At 50.7% G+C, this 23,826-nt stretch overlaps 1 protein-coding gene across 1 annotated transcript in view; it reads right to left on the bottom strand.

Moving 5' to 3' along the window:
- Positions 1 to 23,826, bottom strand: part of wdr11 (WD repeat domain 11) — a gene marked incomplete at its 3' end in the record, with an annotated part of 212,767 nt that overhangs the window by 134,474 nt on the left and 54,467 nt on the right. The window contains exon 8 of the mRNA XM_079512909.1: positions 7,394 to 7,592. Coding sequence (XP_079369035.1) covers positions 7,394 to 7,592 — 199 coding nt within the window. The remainder of the gene's footprint in view (positions 1 to 7,393; positions 7,593 to 23,826) is intronic.

Below are 23,826 nucleotides of genomic sequence, written 5' to 3'. Positions count from 1 at the left end.
AGTGACACGTCATCGAAAATGTTCCCTGCCTGTTTAGCCGACGACAACGAAAATCTTAAAACATTCATAACTCGCGATCTAAATCATCCCATCTAATTATGAAAAAATATCCTGTGTTTGACGGCCCTCCGCTGTCCAGTCGCTAATCGCGATAGATTTATTCTTACCTCCCGTTGTTGTCGATCGACTCTAGAGTGGTGTGGCTATTGTTAGCTGCTACAAACACATTCACAACAACTTCCGGTCCGTCGGTAAAAGTGGTCCGGGCGCTATATACGATGGGCACATTTTATTAATGGATTAAATAGGCCCGAGCCCTCAAGGTGTTAACTGTCTCAGTGCCACATGACGCCTTATGACGCCTCCCCCTTATGACCGAGCTCCATCTCTATTCATGGTGCCTGCCTGTGATTTATTTAGTTAGTCAATCATTTCTTAGAAATGATTAGTTAGTCAATCATTTCTTATTAGGTAGTTTCGAGTTTGACGCAGATCTACTGAACATAGACCTGTGTGTGTGTGTGCGTGTGCGTGTGTGTGCGTGTGCGTGTGCGTGTGTGTGTGCGCGCGTGTGTGTGTGTGTGTGTGTGTGTGTGTGTGTGTGTGTGTGTGTGTGTGTGTGTGTGGTGCTTTTCCTTTCCCTCAGTGACACCTGGGAGGCAGTCACAAGGTCACAAACAATACTGTACATCCAATGCATGATGCATGATGACAGCCTCTAACACCGCGCCACTGAGGGAAATAGAGGACTGTATGGGCGTCCGTGAGGCGCCCGGGGGGTGAAGCACTCACAGCCGAGACGGGGGATTTCATTTCTCCACGGTGCCTCCACCATGGCAGACCGGCAGGGATATTATTATTAAATAAAGGTACCTTGCAGACCGAGTGCCTGATACTGTAGTACTTAGTAGCCGGGAATAAGAACGCATCAAATCTGCCGCTGTGCTCCAATTTTGATATCGAACACATTATTACAGTTAAAGACAGCTTCAAAGATAGAAAGATGGATGTGTGTGTGTGCATGCATATGTACAGTTGGAGGCCATCGATATTGTCCTTTTCTTTTTGCTGAGGTTTGCGTGATCTGCGCAAAAGGACAGTTAACCCATTTTGGGCGGGAACCCTTTTTGGTGTTTTAAACATTATGTTATAATTTAGCTATTGAAAAATAGCAGATCTACAAGCTCATAGCGCGCCACCGAGTGGCGCGCTACGAGCTTGTAGGTCTGCTATTTTTGAAAAATCGTGAAAATATTTATTTCAGAAAACTGGAGGATTTAGAAGGATTTTGAGGTCAGGCCTAAATGGGTCAAATGATAAGGGACAATATCGGTGGCACCCAACTGTATGACTGTAAAGACGAAACGGAAGTGGGGAGGAGGCTCCACTTCCGCTTTATCGCTTACTCATGATCCGAGCTTCCATTGCTCCAGACTGTATGAGACAGTACAGACAGTATTTGAAAATTGCGAGAGGCAACAGTCTGGCCACGCGAGACTCGGCAGTCTGCTTAAGCTGCCCCGCAATCGAGCTTGAGAAGACTACAAACCACATACTGTAGTCAACACCTGTCCCCTGTATATGGACCACCTTCAGTGGAGGGCCTCTTCCTAGAGGGACCAGAGATGAGCGTGAAAAAGTAAGTAAGCCTTGCCGAGGAGCCTATCTCCTGTTTCTGTAGCGTGAGACAGCTTGATGTACAAGTACACACCCTGGACATGACGCTAGTATGTCGCAGGGACTTACCCCCAATCCAACCCTAGGTGCGAGTGACTAATTCTGGTACCAGTTGCCGTGCAATCCCCCTCGCCCCCTCCCCCGCGCCCACCCGCCTCCCCGCTCTCGACAGGATGACAGCGCGAGCGGAGAGCGGAGAGCGAAGAAAATGAATCCGCAGCATGACAGGCGACGCTGAAGCGGCACAACAAGCGCTAAATAATATAGATGATGATGATGATAATAATAATAATAAATATAGCTGCAAGCAGCGATAAAGCGGGACCAAGATAGAAGAAGAACAATGCGCAATGAGAACAACATGCACAAATGAGACTGACGAGCTGAGTCGTCGGTACCGGGATTTGAACTCACAACCTTGTGGACCGAAGGCGGGAGCTCTACTGACTGACCTACACAGAGACAATCAGGGACTACATTGTAAACAGTAAAACCATGCAGTGATTTGGTAACAAGAAGGTGTGTCCTCATTTTGGGCATGTCTTTATCCATTACTACAGTGTGTTTTCACGCACAGTTAAAGCGTGCGTGCGTGCGTGCGCGCGTACAAACTTCTCTTTGTGTGTGTGTGTGTGTGTGCGTGCGTGCGTGCGTGCGTGCGTGCGTGCGTGCGTGCGTGCGTGAGTGACTTCCTGCCTGCCTGCCTGCCTGCCTGCCTGCCCCTGCGTGCGTGCGTGCGTGCGTGCGTGCGTGCGTGCGTGGCTGGTTGCATGCGTGTGTGTGTTAGGCAGACAATCGTTCATAACCATGGATTTGGATTGAAGATCATCTCTTTAGTTTTTGTGGTGTGGCTATTATCACACCAGTCTTTAAAGTTATTGATCTCACTGATATAGCCCACAGGGCGTTCACCAATATGTACAAATAAGACTGACAAGCTGAGTTGTCAGTAGCTGGATTTGAACACACAACCTTGCGGTCCAAGGGCAAGAGCTCGACTGACTGAGCTACATGGAGACAATCAGTTACTCCATTGTTAACAGGAAAATCATTCAGTGTTTGTTCAGCATAAGTACTCAAACTTTGGTGTGTGTGTGTGTGTGTGTGCGTGCGCGCGCAATTTTCATTGGCTCATAAAAACTTCATTTTTTCACTTAACAAAAATGTGCTACGATTATTTGTCCGTATAGGTCCAAAGTTCACGTGTAGAAGTTTTCGTGCATTTTGAGCAAAGATTCTGGGAGGAGTTACATTTGAACTGTTTTTCATATAATTCAAACTGGCGGGTGATCTAAAGGTCAGAGGTCAAAAGTCAGAACACGAAAGTTGTTCGGCATGAGGAGACACATATGTGTATCAAAGTGTCATTGCCAACGGTCAAACGGTTCATGAGATATGCACGTTCAAAGTTTGCAAGTTTGCACGTTTTGCATCAATTGAGTGCTATAGCGCCACCATTTGGCCAATCGTGATGGGCTTCGCATAGTCACCGTTTGGCATGGTCCTCTATCATGTTGACAAGTTTTGCGAAAACCGACTGCACGGTTCAGTCAGAACAGCTATTTTTGTTGGAAGGAGAAGGAGAAGAAGTACTGATCATATAATTCAAAATGGCGGGTGATCTAAAGGTCAGAGGTCAAAAGTCAGAACACGAAAGTTGCTCAGCATGAGGAGACGCATATGGGTATCCAAGTGTCATTGCCAACGGTCAAACGGTTCATGAGCTATGCACGTTCAAAGTTAGCATTTTCAATTGAGCGCTATAGCGCCACCATTTGGCCAATTGTCTTGGGCTTCGCATATTCACCGTTTGGCATGGCCCTCTACCAGATTACCGCGTTTCGTGAAAACCGACTGCACCATTCAGTCAGAACAGCTATTTTTGGCGGAAGAAGAAGAAGAAGGAGAAGAAGGAGAAGAAAAATAAACACAAAAACAAAGAGTGACCAAAGTCACTGCGTGACTTCTTGGTCCCTAATAATAATATAGGTATAGGTCCAGTGCTGGTTGATGTGTTTGTAAAGCGTTATACTATTAGTATAGCGCCAAAGTCCTGACGCAATCACTCATACCCTGGTTCACGGAAGTTTTTCTCTATGGAGAAAAACATAACATGGGGTCATCTTATCAAATCGTCCAATGGTCCACAAACAAACCGTCTTGGCAATATTGTTGGGGAGGTCTGTCTGTATCGTTTACGATACAGACAGACAGACAGACAGTCTCCACCAGGCCGAAGGCATGGGGAGAGAGTATGTTTTGCACTCCGTCCGTGTGTGTGTCCGTGTGTGTGTGTGTGTGTCCGTCCGTCCTTCCGTCCATCTGTTAGCAGCTAATCTCCGGCACCGTTAACCCGGTCGATGCCAAACTTTGTACACACACTCCCTGGAACGATGAACCTCTGCCCCACATTTTCCTGTTATAGCGCCACCATGAGGCACCTTTTCACATTTTTTACCTAAAACTGCACCGATCTGCGTGAAACGTTGCATGCACACTCCCTAGAGGCCAAGGACAAAACTTTGACCTGCATTTTCCGCATCTGCCTTTTATAGCGCCACCAGGAGGCCGACTTTTGTAAAACACATCACAAATCGTTACACAGTATATCTATGGTCATGTGCTCAAGTCGGATCTGTCCGATATTTCAAATTCCATCCTATAATTGGCTTTCACAGTTTGCAAGATTGCCCTGTTTTGAACAAAAGCCTCAAATCATGAACGCAGCATGCAATTTACGTGAAATCTTTCACACATTTTCTTACTAGGCTGAGGAATATATCCCACCCTTTTCACATTGGCCTGTTATAGCGCCACCAACAGGTTGATTTTTAAAAAACACATTTTTGGAACAAAATGCCTCAAATCATCCAATTGCCATCAAAGGCGTATGAAGAAATGGCAACCTTTTCACATTGGCCTATTATAGCGCCACCAGGAGGCCACAACCTGACCTGCCCTGGTGGAGACCTGTGCTCCGAGGGGCACTTTTTCTAGTTCATATATGATAACGTCTGTCGTGTGGTCGCGGCCATGGGAGCGGGGAGGCGGGTGGGCGGGTTGGGGGGGGGGGGGGGGTGCCCACGGCAACTGGCACGGGAATTAGTCACTCGCACCCTAGATGCTGAGTGCCCAGCAGGGAGGCACTGGGTCCTATTTCTTCTTTGGTATGACCCGGCCGGGGAACAAACCCCGACCTAACCAGTCTCAGGGCGGACACTCTAACCACAAGGCCATTGAGCTGGTGGCCCTAGATACGAGGGCCACCAGAGGGCTACACAATACAGAGTTGGACATTAATGCCGACATACGAAAGATTTGTTTTGTTGTATTTCCCGAATCAGATCCAGGCGGCAAAATGACTGTTCCAGCAGTGCATACAGAAGGCCGGTTCAGCACTCAACGCAGTGCCACATTGAGTATAAAACTATTTTATCTGCAGAAAAGTGGTTTCAACAAGTAGAAAAAGTATTCTACTTCTTTTGAAGTATAAAGTTGCCAGTTTTAGTCTCTGACGTTGTCAATCATTTCTTATTAGGTAGTTTCGAGTTTGACGCAGATCTACTGAACATAGACCTGTGTGTGTGTGTGTGTGTGTGTGTGTGTGTGTGTGTGTGTGTGTGTGTGTGTGTGTGTGTGTGTGTGTGTGTGTGTGTGTGTGTGTGTGTGTGTGTGTGTGTGTGTGTGTGTGTGTGTGTGTGTGTGTGTGAGTGAGTGAGTGAGTGAGTGAGTGAGTGAGTGAGTGAGTGTGTGTGTGTGTGTGTGTGTGTGTGTGTGTGTGTGGTGCTTTTCCTTTCCCTCAGTGACACCTGGGAGGCAGTCACAAGGTCGCAAACAATACTGTACATCCAATGCATGATGCATGATGACAGCCTCTAACGCCGCGCCACTGAGGGAAATAGAGGACTGTATGGGCGTCCGTGAGGCGCCCGGGGGGTGAAGCACTTACAGCCCAGACTGGGGATTTGATTTCTCCACGGTGCCTCAACCATGGCAGACCACCATGCACGTGCGTGCGTGCGTGCGCTTCTAAATCCTAACAGTTTTCTGAGAAACCTATGTTTCTATGACATCAGTGGTGCTCAACCTTTTTCAAAATGTTCGCTCTGAAAGAATAATATATTCAACTCAAATTTGCAAGGTTTTTCAAAAATAGCAGATTTACAAGCTCATAGCGCGGCACTCGGTGCCGCGCTATGAGCTTGTGGATCTGCTATTTTTTCAACAGCTAAAGTATATCATGATGCTTAAAAACACCAAAAGGGGTTCCTGTCCTGAATGGGTTAAAATAAATTAAACACTGTGGGGCAGAGCTGTGTGTTCCCTTCTTTCCTACATATAAATGTTTAACCATGTACTGTACACAAATAATATAAATGATTAAAATAGTGCATGTCACTCTAAATATAGACTGTAGAAGTGTGTCCTCAAAGCAGAACAAGCGTGTTAACACTGTGCACGTTTGTTGTGCTTCTCATAGTGACCGTCAAGCAGTTCCCAGTCCTTCAAGTGCTTCATTCTAATGCATGCTGCTTGTTCTTTTCCAACCTACTTGTTCCTTTATCTTCCAACAAATGCATCAAATAACGTGGCTGGCAGCTATGAAATATATCCTATTAACCAATTTAGACCTGAAGACGATTCTACACATGTCTTCTAAATCCTGAAAAGTTTTCTGAAAAATGTTTCTATGACAGTCGTTCTCAAACATTTTCATGTCAAGGACCCCCAAAAACTATATGTAATTGGCCGCCGACCATCTGAAAATATGTTGTTCCAGTGACCTCCCCAGATAAGAAGCAAAGATTTGACTTAAAAACGTTCGCTCTGAAAGAATATACTCAAAGATTTGTGCCACATTTTCGCGATTTTTCAAAAATAGCAGATCTACAAGCTCGTAGCGCGGCACTCTATGAGCTTGTAGATCTGCTATTTTTCAATAGCTAAAGTATAACACAATGCTTAAAACACCAAGAGGGGTTCCCGCCCAAAATGGGTTAATACAGTATCAAACCAAGCGGCACATTAAGGAGAAGGGGAAAAAAGCCTTTGTAGTCTACAAATAAACCCTAGGTAAGATCCACTTTCATTTTAATTGCTTGGCTCTTAAAACGAATGAAAAGCTTTGAAACCGCGGTTGATAAAGAGACTACAATACAAGGAAATCAAGGAAGTGGAAAGCAATTTATCAAAGATACATGATTATATACTCATTGACATTCAATAACATCTCAGCTTACAGTATTATGGTGGTAGTTTCATGGTTAACGGACCTTGCTTTGTAAAGCTACTTTATTACTGTGGTTTCCTTCTATTTTATGGACTAGTGGACGAGAGATCCGGTATAAGTAAAAGACAAAAGTCATTTTACACTTCGTTGCATGCAGATCTACAAGCTCACAACGCGGTGCAGCATGACACGTTCTGAGCTTGTAGATCTGCTATTTTAAGTATAAAATCAACCGTTACGACCTACCAAAAAACATTTTAGTTGACTAAATCAACTGTAGATTTAGTCAACTTAAACTAGACTAACGCTAAGTAATTCCAGGTGACAAACTACTCAAAAGACTATGACTAAAACTAAAATGTGCCGTCAAAATCAACACTGTGTGTGTGTGTGTGTGTGTGTGTGTGTGTGTGTGTCTGTGTGTCTGTGTGTGTGTGTGTGTGTGTGTGTGTGTGTGTGCGTGCGTGCGTGCGTGTGTGTGTGTACCTAGGGTTTGTGGGGGCCCTGTTGGCGTGAGCTTTGAGTTCCCACAGCATGACCCTGCCGTCGCTGACCATGAGGGCAGCGTTGTTCTCGTTCACGGGGCAGATGACCATGCGGTACGGACGCACCGTCTTGGTGATGCGGATGGCGTCGCACTGGGAGCGCAGGTCATACACCAGCTCCTGGACACTCTGGTCCGGGTCTGACCGGAGAGGAGAGAGAAGGGGAGCAAAGATGAACCCATTTTGACCCGAGATCAGATTCTAAAAATTTCTTCTACATCCTGACAGTTTTCTGAAAAAGCTATGTTTCTATGTCAGTCGTTCTTTGATTTTTCAAATATAGCAGACCTACAAGCTCGTAGCGCGCCACTCGGTGGCGCGCTATGAGCTTGTAGATCTGCTATTTTTCAATAGCTAAAGCATAACATAATGCTAACACCAAAAGGGGTTCCCGCCAAACATGGGTTAAAGGGGAGAGAGAGAGAGAGAGAAGGGGGGGGGGGGGGGGGAGAACAAAACAACTGACTCTCATCACACTAGTAGTAGCGGCCTTCAGTCTCGAGAGACCATATGGCACAAGCGCACTTGGATTGGATCAGGTGGTGCTGAGGGAGGGAACAGTGCTTTGTGGATTGGATCAGGTGGTGCTGAGGGAGGGAACAGTACTTTGTGGATTGGATCAGGTGGTGCTGAGGGAGGGAACAGTGCTTTGTGGATTGGATCAGGTGGTGCTGAGGGAGGGAACAGTACTTTGTGGACTGGATCAGGTGGTGCTGAGGGAACAGTACTTTGTGGATTGGATCAGGTGGTGCTGAGGGAGGGAACAGTACTTTGTGGATTGGATCAGGTGGTGCTGAGGGAACAGTACTTTGTGGATTGGATCAGGTGGTGCTGAGGGAACAGTACTTTGTGGATTGGATCAGGTGGTGCTGAGGGAACAGTACTTTGTGGACTGGATCAGGTGGTGCTGAGGGAGGGAACAGTACTTTGTGGATTGGATCAGGTGGTGCTGAGGGAGGGAACAGTACTTTGTGGATTGGATCAGGTGGTGCTGAGGGAACAGTACTTTGTGGACTGGATCAGGTGGTGCTGAGGGAGGGAACAGTACTTTGTGGATCGGATCAGGTGGTGCTGAGGGAACAGTACTTTGTGGATTGGATCAGGTGGTGCTGAGGGAACAGTACTTTGTGGATTGGATCAGGTGGTGCTGAGGGAACAGTACTTTGTGGATCGGATCAGGTGGTGCTGAGGGAGGGAACAGTACTTTGTGGATCGGATCAGGTGGTGCTGAGGGAGGGAACAGTACTTTGTGGATTGGATCAGGTGGTGCTGAGGGAACAGTACTTTGTGGATTGGATCAGGTGGTGCTGAGGGAGGGAACAGTACTTTGTGGATTGGATCAGGTGGTGCTGAGGGAACAGTACTTTGTGGATTGGATCAGGTGGTGCTGAGGGAGGGAACAGTACTTTGTGGATTGGATCAGGTGGTGCTGAGGGAACAGTACTTTGTGGATCGGATCAGGTGGTGCTGAGGGAACAGTACTTTGTGGATTGGATCAGGTGGTGCTGAGGGAGGGAACAGTACTTTGTGGATTGGATCAGGTGGTGCTGAGGGAGGGAACAGTACTTTGTGGATTGGATCAGGTGGTGCTGAGGGAGGGAACAGTACTTTGTGGATTGGATCAGGTGGTGCTGAGGGAGGGAACAGTACTTTGTGGATTGGATCAGGTGGTGCTGAGGGAGGGAACAGTACTTTGTGGACTGGATCAGGTGGTGCTGAGGGAACAGTACTTTGTGGATTGGATCAGGTGGTGCTGAGGGAACAGTACTTTGTGGATTGGATCAGGTGGTGCTGAGGGAACAGTACTTTGTGGATTGGATCAGGTGGTGCTGAGGGAGGGAACAGTACTTTGTGGATTGGATCAGGTGGTGCTGAGGGAGGGAACAGTACTTTGTGGATTGGATCAGGTGGTGCTGAGGGAACAGTACTTTGTGGATTGGATCAGGTGGTGCTGAGGGAACAGTACTTTGTGGACTGGATCAGGTGGTGCTGAGGGAACAGTACTTTGTGGATCGGATCAGGTGGTGCTGAGGGAACAGTACTTTGTGGATTGGATCAGGTGGTGCTGAGGGAACAGTACTTTGTGGATTGGATCAGGTGGTGCTGAGGGAGGGAACAGTACTTTGTGGATTGGATCAGGTGGTGCTGAGGGAACAGTACTTTGTGGACTGGATCAGGTGGTGCTGAGGGAGGGAACAGTACTTTGTGGATTGGATCAGGTGGTGCTGAGGGAACAGTACTTTGTGGATTGGATCAGGTGGTGCTGAGGGAACAGTACTTTGTGGACTGGATCAGGTGGTGCTGAGGGAACAGTACTTTGTGGATCGGATCAGGTGGTGCTGAGGGAACAGTACTTTGTGGATTGGATCAGGTGGTGCTGAGGGAACAGTACTTTGTGGATTGGATCAGGTGGTGCTGAGGGAGGGAACAGTACTTTGTGGATTGGATCAGGTGGTGCTGAGGGAACAGTACTTTGTGGACTGGATCAGGTGGTGCTGAGGGAGGGAACAGTACTTTGTGGATTGGATCAGGTGGTGCTGAGGGAACAGTACTTTGTGGATTGGATCAGGTGGTGCTGAGGGAACAGTACTTTGTGGACTGGATCAGGTGGTGCTGAGGGAGGGAACAGTACTTTGTGGATCGGATCAGGTGGTGCTGAGGGAACAGTACTTTGTGGATTGGATCAGGTGGTGCTGAGGGAACAGTACTTTGTGGATTGGATCAGGTGGTGCTGAGGGAACAGTACTTTGTGGATCGGATCAGGTGGTGCTGAGGGAGGGAACAGTACTTTGTGGATTGGATCAGGTGGTGCTGAGGGAACAGTACTTTGTGGATTGGATCAGGTGGTGCTGAGGGAGGGAACAGTACTTTGTGGATTGGATCAGGTGGTGCTGAGGGAACAGTACTTTGTGGATCGGATCAGGTGGTGCTGAGGGAACAGTACTTTGTGGATTGGATCAGGTGGTGCTGAGGGAACAGTACTTTGTGGATTGGATCAGGTGGTGCTGAGGGAGGGAACAGTACTTTGTGGATTGGATCAGGTGGTGCTGAGGGAGGGAACAGTACTTTGTGGATTGGATCAGGTGGTGCTGAGGGAACAGTACTTTGTGGACTGGATCAGGTGGTGCTGAGGGAACAGTACTTTGTGGATTGGATCAGGTGGTGCTGAGGGAGGGAACAGTACTTTGTGGATTGGATCAGGTGGTGCTGAGGGAACAGTACTTTGTGGATTGGATCAGGTGGTGCTGAGGGAACAGTACTTTGTGGATTGGATCAGGTGGTGCTGAGGGAACAGTACTTTGTGGACTGGATCAGGTGGTGCTGAGGGAGGGAACAGTACTTTGTGGATTGGATCAGGTGGTGCTGAGGGAACAGTACTTTGTGGATTGGATCAGGTGGTGCTGAGGGAACAGTACTTTGTGGATTGGATCAGGTGGTGCTGAGGGAACAGTACTTTGTGGATCGGATCAGGTGGTGCTGAGGGAACAGTGCTTTGTGGATTGGATCAGGTGGTGCTGAGGGAGGGAACAGTACTTTGTGGATCGGATCAGGTGGTGCTGAGGGAACAGTGCTTTGTGGATTGGATCAGGTGGTGCTGAGGGAACAGTACTTTGTGGATTGGATCAGGTGGTGCTGAGGGAACAGTACTTTGTGGATTGGATCAGGTGGTGCTGAGGGAGGGAACAGTACTTTGTGGATCGGATCAGGTGGTGCTGAGGGAGGGAACAGTACTTTGTGGATTGGATCAGGTGGTGCTGAGGGAGGGAACAGTACTTTGTGGATTGGATCAGGTGGTGCTGAGGGAGGGAACAGTACTTTGTGGATCGGATCAGGTGGTGCTGAGGGAACAGTGCTTTGTGGATTGGATCAGGTGGTGCTGAGGGAGGGAACAGTACTTTGTGGATTGGATCAGGTGGTGCTGAGGGAGGGAACAGTACTTTGTGGATTGGATCAGGTGGTGCTGAGGGAGGGAACAGTACTTTGTGGATCGGATCAGGTGGTGCTGAGGGAGGGAACAGTACTTTGTGGATCGGATCAGGTGGTGCTGAGGGAGGGAACAGTACTTTGTGGATCGGATCAGGTGGTGCTGAGGGAACAGTACTTTGTGGATTGGATCAGGTGGTGCTGAGGGAACAGTACTTTGTGGATTGGATCAGGTGGTGCTGAGGGAGGGAACAGTACTTTGTGGATTGGATCAGGTGGTGCTGAGGGAACAGTACTTTGTGGATCGGATCAGGTGGTGCTGAGGGAACAGTACTTTGTGGATTGGATCAGGTGGTGCTGAGGGAACAGTACTTTGTGGATTGGATCAGGTGGTGCTGAGGGAGGGAACAGTACTTTGTGGACTGGATCAGGTGGTGCTGAGGGAACAGTACTTTGTGGATTGGATCAGGTGGTGCTGAGGGAACAGTACTTTGTGGACTGGATCAGGTGGTGCTGAGGGAGGGAACAGTACTTTGTGGACTGGATCAGGTGGTGCTGAGGGAACAGTACTTTGTGGATTGGATCAGGTGGTGCTGAGGGAGGGAACAGTACTTTGTGGATTGGATCAGGTGGTGCTGAGGGAACAGTACTTTGTGGATTGGATCAGGTGGTGCTGAGGGAACAGTACTTTGTGGATTGGATCAGGTGGTGCTGAGGGAACAGTACTTTGTGGACTGGATCAGGTGGTGCTGAGGGAGGGAACAGTACTTTGTGGATTGGATCAGGTGGTGCTGAGGGAGGGAACAGTACTTTGTGGATTGGATCAGGTGGTGCTGAGGGAACAGTACTTTGTGGACTGGATCAGGTGGTGCTGAGGGAGGGAACAGTACTTTGTGGATCGGATCAGGTGGTGCTGAGGGAACAGTACTTTGTGGATTGGATCAGGTGGTGCTGAGGGAACAGTACTTTGTGGATTGGATCAGGTGGTGCTGAGGGAACAGTACTTTGTGGATCGGATCAGGTGGTGCTGAGGGAGGGAACAGTACTTTGTGGATCGGATCAGGTGGTGCTGAGGGAGGGAACAGTACTTTGTGGATTGGATCAGGTGGTGCTGAGGGAACAGTACTTTGTGGATTGGATCAGGTGGTGCTGAGGGAGGGAACAGTACTTTGTGGATTGGATCAGGTGGTGCTGAGGGAACAGTACTTTGTGGATTGGATCAGGTGGTGCTGAGGGAGGGAACAGTACTTTGTGGATTGGATCAGGTGGTGCTGAGGGAACAGTACTTTGTGGATCGGATCAGGTGGTGCTGAGGGAACAGTACTTTGTGGATTGGATCAGGTGGTGCTGAGGGAGGGAACAGTACTTTGTGGATTGGATCAGGTGGTGCTGAGGGAGGGAACAGTACTTTGTGGATTGGATCAGGTGGTGCTGAGGGAGGGAACAGTACTTTGTGGATTGGATCAGGTGGTGCTGAGGGAGGGAACAGTACTTTGTGGATTGGATCAGGTGGTGCTGAGGGAGGGAACAGTACTTTGTGGACTGGATCAGGTGGTGCTGAGGGAACAGTACTTTGTGGATTGGATCAGGTGGTGCTGAGGGAACAGTACTTTGTGGATTGGATCAGGTGGTGCTGAGGGAACAGTACTTTGTGGATTGGATCAGGTGGTGCTGAGGGAGGGAACAGTACTTTGTGGATTGGATCAGGTGGTGCTGAGGGAGGGAACAGTACTTTGTGGATTGGATCAGGTGGTGCTGAGGGAACAGTACTTTGTGGATTGGATCAGGTGGTGCTGAGGGAACAGTACTTTGTGGATTGGATCAGGTGGTGCTGAGGGAACAGTACTTTGTGGATTGGATCAGGTGGTGCTGAGGGAACAGTACTTTGTGGATTGGATCAGGTGGTGCTGAGGGAACAGTACTTTGTGGATTGGATCAGGTGGTGCTGAGGGAACAGTACTTTGTGGACTGGATCAGGTGGTGCTGAGGGAACAGTACTTTGTGGATCGGATCAGGTGGTGCTGAGGGAACAGTACTTTGTGGATTGGATCAGGTGGTGCTGAGGGAACAGTACTTTGTGGATTGGATCAGGTGGTGCTGAGGGAGGGAACAGTACTTTGTGGATTGGATCAGGTGGTGCTGAGGGAACAGTACTTTGTGGACTGGATCAGGTGGTGCTGAGGGAGGGAACAGTACTTTGTGGATTGGATCAGGTGGTGCTGAGGGAACAGTACTTTGTGGATTGGATCAGGTGGTGCTGAGGGAACAGTACTTTGTGGACTGGATCAGGTGGTGCTGAGGGAGGGAACAGTACTTTGTGGATCGGATCAGGTGGTGCTGAGGGAACAGTACTTTGTGGATTGGATCAGGTGGTGCTGAGGGAACAGTACTTTGTGGATTGGATCAGGTGGTGCTGAGGGAACAGTACTTTGTGGATCGGATCAGGTGGTGCTGAGGGAGGGAACAGTACTTTGTGGATTGGATCAGGTGGTGCTGAGGGAACAGTACTTTGTGGATTGGATCAGGTGGTGCTGAGGGAGGGAACAGTACTTTGTGGATTGGATCAGGTGGTGCTGAGGGAACAGTACTTTGTGGATCGGATCAGGTGGTGCTGAGGGAACAGTACTTTGTGGATTGGATCAGGTGGTGCTGAGGGAACAGTACTTTGTGGATTGGATCAGGTGGTGCTGAGGGAGGGAACAGTACTTTGTGGATTGGATCAGGTGGTGCTGAGGGAGGGAACAGTACTTTGTGGATTGGATCAGGTGGTGCTGAGGGAACAGTACTTTGTGGACTGGATCAGGTGGTGCTGAGGGAACAGTACTTTGTGGATTGGATCAGGTGGTGCTGAGGGAGGGAACAGTACTTTGTGGATTGGATCAGGTGGTGCTGAGGGAACAGTACTTTGTGGATTGGATCAGGTGGTGCTGAGGGAACAGTACTTTGTGGATTGGATCAGGTGGTGCTGAGGGAACAGTACTTTGTGGACTGGATCAGGTGGTGCTGAGGGAGGGAACAGTACTTTGTGGATTGGATCAGGTGGTGCTGAGGGAACAGTACTTTGTGGATTGGATCAGGTGGTGCTGAGGGAACAGTACTTTGTGGATTGGATCAGGTGGTGCTGAGGGAACAGTACTTTGTGGATCGGATCAGGTGGTGCTGAGGGAACAGTGCTTTGTGGATTGGATCAGGTGGTGCTGAGGGAGGGAACAGTACTTTGTGGATCGGATCAGGTGGTGCTGAGGGAACAGTGCTTTGTGGATTGGATCAGGTGGTGCTGAGGGAACAGTACTTTGTGGATTGGATCAGGTGGTGCTGAGGGAACAGTACTTTGTGGATTGGATCAGGTGGTGCTGAGGGAGGGAACAGTACTTTGTGGATCGGATCAGGTGGTGCTGAGGGAGGGAACAGTACTTTGTGGATTGGATCAGGTGGTGCTGAGGGAGGGAACAGTACTTTGTGGATTGGATCAGGTGGTGCTGAGGGAGGGAACAGTACTTTGTGGATCGGATCAGGTGGTGCTGAGGGAACAGTGCTTTGTGGATTGGATCAGGTGGTGCTGAGGGAGGGAACAGTACTTTGTGGATTGGATCAGGTGGTGCTGAGGGAGGGAACAGTACTTTGTGGATTGGATCAGGTGGTGCTGAGGGAGGGAACAGTACTTTGTGGATCGGATCAGGTGGTGCTGAGGGAGGGAACAGTACTTTGTGGATCGGATCAGGTGGTGCTGAGGGAGGGAACAGTACTTTGTGGATCGGATCAGGTGGTGCTGAGGGAACAGTACTTTGTGGATTGGATCAGGTGGTGCTGAGGGAACAGTACTTTGTGGATTGGATCAGGTGGTGCTGAGGGAGGGAACAGTACTTTGTGGATTGGATCAGGTGGTGCTGAGGGAACAGTACTTTGTGGATCGGATCAGGTGGTGCTGAGGGAACAGTACTTTGTGGATTGGATCAGGTGGTGCTGAGGGAACAGTACTTTGTGGATTGGATCAGGTGGTGCTGAGGGAGGGAACAGTACTTTGTGGACTGGATCAGGTGGTGCTGAGGGAACAGTACTTTGTGGATTGGATCAGGTGGTGCTGAGGGAACAGTACTTTGTGGACTGGATCAGGTGGTGCTGAGGGAGGGAACAGTACTTTGTGGACTGGATCAGGTGGTGCTGAGGGAACAGTACTTTGTGGATTGGATCAGGTGGTGCTGAGGGAACAGTACTTTGTGGATCGGATCAGGTGGTGCTGAGGGAACAGTACTTTGTGGATTGGATCAGGTGGTGCTGAGGGAACAGTACTTTGTGGATCGGATCAGGTGGTGCTGAGGGAACAGTACTTTGTGGATCAGATCAGGTGGTGCTGAGGGAGGGAACAGTACTTTGTGGATTGGATCAGGTGGTGCTGAGGGAACAGTACTTTGTGGACTGGATCAGGTGGTGCTGAGGGAACAGTACTTTGTGGATTGGATCAGGTGGTGCTGAGGGAACAGTACTTTGTGGATTGGATCAGGTGGTGCTGAGGGAGGGAACAGTACTTTGTGGATTGGATCAGGTGGTGCTGAGGGAACAGTACTTTGTGGACTGGATCAGGTGGTGCTGAGGGAACAGTACTTTGTGGATTGGATCAGGTGGTGCTGAGGGAACAGTGCTTTGTGGATTGGATCAGGTGGTGCTGAGGGAGGGAACAGTACTTTGTGGATTGGATCAGGTGGTGCTGAGGGAGGGAACAGTACTTTGTGGATCGGATCAGGTGGTGCTGAGGGAGGGAACAGTACTTTGTGGATTGGATCAGGTGGTGCTGAGGGAGGGAACAGTACTTTGTGGACTGGATCAGGTGGTGCTGAGGGAACAGTACTTTGTGGATTGGATCAGGTGGTGCTGAGGGAACAGTACTTTGTGGATTGGATCAGGTGGTGCTGAGGGAGGGAACAGTACTTTGTGGACTGGATCAGGTGGTGCTGAGGGAACAGTACTTTGTGGATTGGATCAGGTGGTGCTGAGGGAGGGAACAGTACTTTGTGGATTGGATCAGGTGGTGCTGAGGGAGGGAACAGTACTTTGTGGATCGGATCAGGTGGTGCTGAGGGAGGGAACAGTACTTTGTGGATTGGATCAGGTGGTGCTGAGGGAGGGAACAGTACTTTGTGGACTGGATCAGGTGGTGCTGAGGGAACAGTACTTTGTGGATTGGATCAGGTGGTGCTGAGGGAACAGTACTTTGTGGATTGGATCAGGTGGTGCTGAGGGAACAGTACTTTGTGGATTGGATCAGGTGGTGCTGAGGGAACAGTACTTTGTGGATTGGATCAGGTGGTGCTGAGGGAACAGTACTTTGTGGATTGGATCAGGTGGTGCTGAGGGAACAGTACTTTGTGGATTGGATCAGGTGGTGCTGAGGGAACAGTACTTTGTGGACTGGATCAGGTGGTGCTGAGGGAACAGTACTTTGTGGATTGGATCAGGTGGTGCTGAGGGAACAGTACTTTGTGGATTGGATCAGGTGGTGCTGAGGGAACAGTACTTTGTGGATTGGATCAGGTGGTGCTGAGGGAGGGAACAGTACTTTGTGGATTGGATCAGGTGGTGCTGAGGGAACAGTACTTTGTGGATTGGATCAGGTGGTGCTGAGGGAGGGAACAGTACTTTGTGGATTGGATCAGGTGGTGCTGAGGGAACAGTACTTTGTGGATTGGATCAGGTGGTGCTGAGGGAGGGAACGGTACTTTGTGGATTGGATCAGGTGGTGCTGAGGGAACAGTACTTTGTGGACTGGATCAGGTGGTGCTGAGGGAACAGTACTTTGTGGATCGGATCAGGTGGTGCTGAGGGAACAGTACTTTGTGGATTGGATCAGGTGGTGCTGAGGGAGGGAACAGTACTTTGTGGATTGGATCAGGTGGTGCTGAGGGAGGGAACAGTACTTTGTGGATCAGATCAGGTGGTGCTGAGGGAGGGAACAGTACTTTGTGGATTGGATCAGGTGGTGCTGAGGGAACAGTACTTTGTGGATTGGATCAGGTGGTGCTGAGGGAACAGTACTTTGTGGATTGGATCAGGTGGTGCTGAGGGAACAGTACTTTGTGGATCGGATCAGGTGGTGCTGAGGGAGGGAACAGTACTTTGTGGATTGGATCAGGTGGTGCTGAGGGAACAGTACTTTGTGGATTGGATCAGGTGGTGCTGAGGGAACAGTACTTTGTGGATTGGATCAGGTGGTGCTGAGGGGACAGTACTTTGTGGATTGGATCAGGTGGTGCTGAGGGAGGGAACAGTACTTTGTGGATTGGATCAGGTGGTGCTGAGGGAGGGGACAGTACTTTGTGGATTGGATCAGGTGGTGCTGAGGGAACAGTACTTTGTGGATTGGATCAGGTGGTGCTGAGGGAGGGGACAGTACTTTGAGGATTGGATCAGGTGGTGCTGAGGGAGGGAACAGTACTTTGTGGATCAGATCAGGTGGTGCTGAGGGAGGGAACAGTACTTTGTGGATTGGATCAGGTGGTGCTGAGGGAGGGAACAGTACTTTGTGGATCAGATCAGGTGGTGCTGAGGGAGGGAACAGTACTTTGTGGATTGGATCAGGTGGTGCTGAGGGAACAGTACTTTGTGGATTGGATCAGGTGGTGCTGAGGGAACAGTACTTTGTGGATCGGATCAGGTGGTGCTGAGGGAACAGTACTTTGTGGATTGGATCAGGTGGTGCTGAGGGAACAGTACTTTGTGGATTGGATCAGGTGGTGCTGAGGGAACAGTACTTTGTGGATTGGATCAGGTGGTGCTGAGGGAACAGTACTTTGTGGATTGGATCAGGTGGTGCTGAGGGAACAGTACTTTGTGGATTGGATCAGGTGGTGCTGAGGGAGGGAACAGTACTTTGTGGATTGGATCAGGTGGTGCTGAGGGAACAGTACTTTGTGGATTGGATCAGGTGGTGCTGAGGGAACAGTACTTTGTGGATTGGATCAGGTGGTGCTGAGGGAGGGAACAGTGCTTTGTGGATTGGATCAGGTGGTGCTGAGGGAACAGTACTTTGTGGATTGGATCAGGTGGTGCTGAGGGGACAGTACTTTGTGGATTGGATCAGGTGGTGCTGAGGGAGGGGACAGTACTTTGTGGATTGGATCAGGTGGTGCTGAGGGAGGGGACAGTACTTTGTGGATTGGATCAGGTGGTGCTGAGGGAACAGTACTTTGTGGATTGGATCAGGTGGTGCTGAGGGAGGGAACAGTACTTTGTGGATTGGATCAGGTGGGGCTGAGGGAACAGTACTTTGTGGATTGGATCAGGTGGTGCTGAGGGAGGGAACAGTACTTTGTGGATTGGATCAGGTGGTGCTGAGGGAGGGAACAGTACTTTGTGGATTGGATCAGGTGGTGCTGAGGGAGGGAACAGTACTTTGTGGATCGGATCAGGTGGTGCTGAGGGAGGGAACAGTACTTTGTGGATTGGATCAGGTGGTGCTGAGGGAGGGAACAGTACTTTGTGGATTGGATCAGGTGGTGCTGAGGGAGGGAACAGTACTTTGTGGATTGGATCAGGTGGTGCTGAGGGAGGGAACAGTACTTTGTGGATTGGATCAGGTGGTGCTGAGGGAGGGAACAGTACTTTGTGGATTGGATCAGGTGGTGCTGAGGGAGGGAACAGTACTTTGTGGATCGGATCAGGTGGTGCTGAGGGAGGGAACAGTACTTTGTGGATTGGATCAGGTGGTGCTGAGGGAACAGTACTTTGTGGATTGGATCAGGTGGTGCTGAGGGAACAGTACTTTGTGGACTGGATCAGGTGGTGCTGAGGGGACAGTACTTTGTGGATTGGATCAGGTGGTGCTGAGGGAACAGTACTTTGTGGATTGGATCAGGTGGTGCTGAGGGAACAGTACTTTGTGGACTGGATCAGGTGGTGCTGAGGGAGGGAACAGTACTTTGTGGATTGGATCAGGTGGTGCTGAGGGAACAGTACTTTGTGGATTGGATCAGGTGGTGCTGAGGGAACAGTACTTTGTGGATTGGATCAGGTGGTGCTGAGGGAACAGTACTTTGTGGATCGGATCAGGTGGTGCTGAGGGAACAGTACTTTGTGGATTGGATCAGGTGGTGCTGAGGGAGGGAACAGTACTTTGTGGATGTGGTCAGGTGGTGCTGAGGGAACAGTACTTTGTGGATTGGATCAGGTGGTGCTGAGGGAGGGAACAGTACTTTGTGGATTGGGTCAGGTGGTGCTGAGGGAGCAGTACTTTGTGGATTGGATCAGGTGGTGCTGAGGGAACAGTACTTTGTGGATTGGATCAGGTGGTGCTGAGGGAACAATACTTTGTGGATTGGATCAGGTGGTGCTGAGGGAGGGAACAGTACTTTGTGTGTCTGAGCAGCCCAACATGTGAGTGACAGTCTCTTTGGCAGTGATGGCATTTGAATGCGCTGCCGTCGCCTGCTGACGCTGATTGAGGTGCCTTTCGCCTATAGCTCTCCTTTCTTCTGCTGCGTTGTTCAGCTCCGCTTCGCTCTTCTGGATTCCAGGCCAGACCTCATGCCTCCAGCAGGCACGATCACTTGCACTGTCCTCCCAGTTGTCTACTCCTATGCCCATGGATCGCGATTGCAGACGTCTTTGAACCGCAGGTGGGGGCGGCCCGCTGGCCTGGTGCCAGTGGCGGGGGCGGCCCGCTGGCCTGGTGCCAGTGGCGGGGGCGGCCCGCTGGCCTGGTGCCAGTGGCGGGGGCGGCCCGCTGGCCTGGTGCCAGTGGCGGGGGCGGCCCGCTGGCCTGGTGCCAGTGGCGGGGGCGGCCCGCTGGCCTGGTGCCAGTGGTGGGGGCGGCCCGCTGGCCTGGTGCCAGTGGTGGCTCGCTGGCCTGGTGCCAGTGGTGGGGGCGGCCCGCTGGCCTGGTGCCAGTGGCGGGGGCGGCCCGCTGGCCTGGTGCCAGTGGTGGGGGCGGCCCGCTGGCCTGGTGCCAGTGGTGGGGGCGGCCCGCTGGCCTGGTGCCAGTGGCGGGGGCGGCCCGCTGGCCTGGTGCCAGTGGTGGGGGCGGCCCGCTGGCCTGGTGCCAGTGGTGGCTCGCTGGCCTGGTGCCAGTGGTGGGGGCGGCCCGCTGGCCTGGTGCCAGTGGTGGGGGCGGCCCGCTGGCCTGGTGCCAGTGGTGGGGGCGGCCCGCTGGCCTGGTGCCAGTGGTGGGGGCGGCCCGCTGGCCTGGTGCCAGTGGCGGGGGCGGCCCGCTGGCCTGGTGCCAGTGGTGGGGGCGGCCCGCTGGCCTGGTGCCAGTGGCGGGGGCGGCCCGCTGGCCTGGTGCCAGTGGCGGGGGCGGCCCGCTGGCCTGGTGCCAGTGGCGGGGGCGGCCCGCTGGCCTGGTGCCAGTGGCGGGGGCGGCCCGCTGGCCTGGTGCCAGTGGCGGGGGCGGCCCGCTGGCCTGGTGCCAGTGGTGGGGGCGGCCCGCTGGCCTGGTGCCAGTGGTGGCTCGCTGGCCTGGTGCCAGTGGTGGGGGCGGCCCGCTGGCCTGGTGCCAGTGATGGGGGCGGCCCGCTGGCCTGGTGCCAGTGGTGGGGGCGGCCCGCTGGCCTGGTGCCAGTGGTGGGGGCGGCCCGCTGGCCTGGTGCCAGTGGTGGGGGCGGCCCGCTGGCCTGGTGCCAGTGGCGGGGGCGGCCCGCTGGCCTGGTGCCAGTGGTGGGGGCGGCCCGCTGGCCTGGTGCCAGTGGTGGCTCGCTGGCCTGGTGCCAGTGGTGGGGGCGGCCCGCTGGCCTGGTGCCAGTGGTGGGGGCGGCCCGCTGGCCTGGTGCCAGTGGTGGGGGCGGCTCGCTGGCCTGGTGCCAGTGGTGGGGGCGGCCCGCTGGCCTGGTGCCAGTGGTGGGGGTGGCGGCCCGCTGGCCTGGTGCCAGTGGTGGGGGCGGCCCGCTGGCCTGGTGCCAGTGGTGGGGGCGGCCCGCTGGCCTGGTGCCAGTGGTGGGGGCGGCCCGCTGGCCTGGTGCCAGTGGTGGGGGTGGCCCGCTGGCCTGGTGCCAGTGGTGGGGGCGGCTCGCTGGCCTGGTGCCAGTGGTGGGGGCGGCCCGCTGGCCTGGTGCCAGTGGCGGGGGCGGCTCGCTGGCCTGGTGCCAGTGGTGGGGGCGGCCCGCTGGCCTGGTGCCAGTGGCAGGCTGTCCATAGAGCAGGTCTTTGGGGATCCTCCTGTCTGACATGCGGCGGACATGGCCGAGCCATTTAAGACGTCGCTGGCGTAACATGGTGTAGAGGCTGGGCTGTTTGAGGACTTCCTCATTTGTGACACGATCTTGCCATTTGATGTTAAAGGAGAATTCCATACTAAAAGGCTTTCTTACCTTTCTTTGTAGTTGTTACGTCCCCACCAAAGAGGCCCAGGTGTTATTTTGTGCAAAGGCTCCTTATTGGCTATTTCCCCTACCATAAGCCCTAAATGAATTGCATTGAATGGGAATTGAATGGGGCTATGGGGTGTTGTGCTAATTTGCTTATTTCCATCGCTCAAAATTATTATTTTCTTGTATATATCCTTTCTTCATAATGTAAATAATATCCCAAGTGGCACACTTTACTACTTATTTCGATGGAAATAAGCGAATTAGCACAACACCCCATATCCCCATTCAATTCCCATTCAATTCAATGCAATTCATTTAGGGCTTAGGGGAAATAGCCAATAAGGAGTTTTTGCACAACAAAACACCTGGACCTCTTTGGTGGGGACGTAACGACTACAAAGAAAGGTAAGAAAGCCTTCTAGCATGGAATTCTCCTTTAAGGATGCGTCTGAGGTTTTGCATGTGAAATGCGTTGAGGCGTCAGTCTTGTCTTGAGTATGTGATCCAAGACTCACTCCCATACAGCAGCATACTGATGATGCATGCACCGTAGACAGCCATCTTGGTGTGGGTCGATAGTTTACTGTTGGTCCATACTCTCTGGTTTAGACAGCCATCTTGGTGTGGGTCGATAGTTTACTGTTGGTCCATACTCTCTGGTTTAGACAGCCATCTTGGTGTGGGTCGATAGTTTACTGTTGGTCCATACTCTCTGGTTTAGACAGCCATCTTGGTGTGGGTCGATAGTTTACTGTTGGTCCATACTCTCTGGTTTAGCCTAGCAAAAGTTGTTGCAGCTCGACCAATCCTCCGATCGATTTATAAATCGATCGTAAATGACAGATAGAGGGATTACACTTCTATGCTGCACTTTGTCCAGAATAGATGGACAGCAACGGAGGTGTGGTGGCCACTAGCCAGTGAGGGATTGTGCGGGGACAAACTGAACTCCATGCTGGCTAATCCCTCCCACCCCTTCTATGGTGTGCTGCAGGATAGGATGAGCACTTTCAGCCGTAGACTCACACTCCCCCCGAGGATGCACACAGAACGATACAGACTCTCTTTCATGCCAACTGCTATCAGACTATACAATGCGAATGCATAAAAACTGCCTCCCCCCAAATGTCATATGGTCCTTGGTGGTCCTGGTCTTGTGTGGTTATGTCCATTTGTGTCTGTTTTGTGTTCTTCTGTTTGTCCAGTAGTTTTAGCTTTTTATGTGTCACATTATGCTGTTGTAACGCTTCAATTTCCCCTCGGGATTAATAAAGTATATCTCTCTCTCTCTCATTTGTGGGGTTTATTGATTGATTGATTGATTGACAAAAAATAGCATATTATTTGTACATCTGTCAAAAAGATACAACTCAAAATAAAGCTTGAGCTTATTCAACTGTGGTCCTTTAGGTCCTTCACTCGCAAAATGAATGCGAGTGAAAATGGAGTGCCAGATGTTTGGGACGGTAGCAGACACGAAGACAAATATAATCAATACATATAGTAGTCATACAATTTCAACATACTAGAGACACTAGGCAACATACTGTATTAGGCTGGTATTCCAGCTGCTATTATGGAGGACTGATACTGGTGTTCTTCATACAACTTGGGTGGTTTATGCATTTAGGGATGTTAATAGCGACTAATCGCCGCTAAGAAATGAATCCATTAAACAGCTAACAATTAATTGAAAATTGGTGGTTTACTGTGAATGTAATACTGTCTGCGTGGCAGAGGAATTCACATGTGGGCCGGTTAAAAAAAAGGTCTCCTCCACCGTGCACTTTATTTCATTTTATTTGTTCTACTAAGATGCCATTGCCTGGCCCTGTATCTCAAATAATAGTCAAATATTTGAATAAGGATTCGAATAGGCATAATATGCCTATGCCTGAAGAAGATCCGGAGGGACCAAAACGTTGCATTATTAAAATGAAAATACTCATGTACAGTACAGAGCAAATACACAGTGTGTGGGTGTATTCTATTCCTTTCATTTTCTGTATATCAGTAAATTAACATTCTCAGGTTTAAAAAAAAAACGTATCAAAACTTATCAATTAATGAATTAACCCATTTTGGGCGGGACCCCTTTTGGTGTTTTAAACATTATGTTATAATTTAGCTATTGAAAAATAGCAGATCTACAAGC

This window comes from Electrona antarctica (genome assembly GCF_951216825.1).
Source record: "Electrona antarctica genome assembly, chromosome: 10".
Classification (NCBI taxonomy): domain Eukaryota; kingdom Metazoa; phylum Chordata; class Actinopteri; order Myctophiformes; family Myctophidae; genus Electrona; species Electrona antarctica.
Note: the sequence above shows the minus strand (reverse complement) of the source record. Positions and strands in the feature narration are given on the sequence as shown.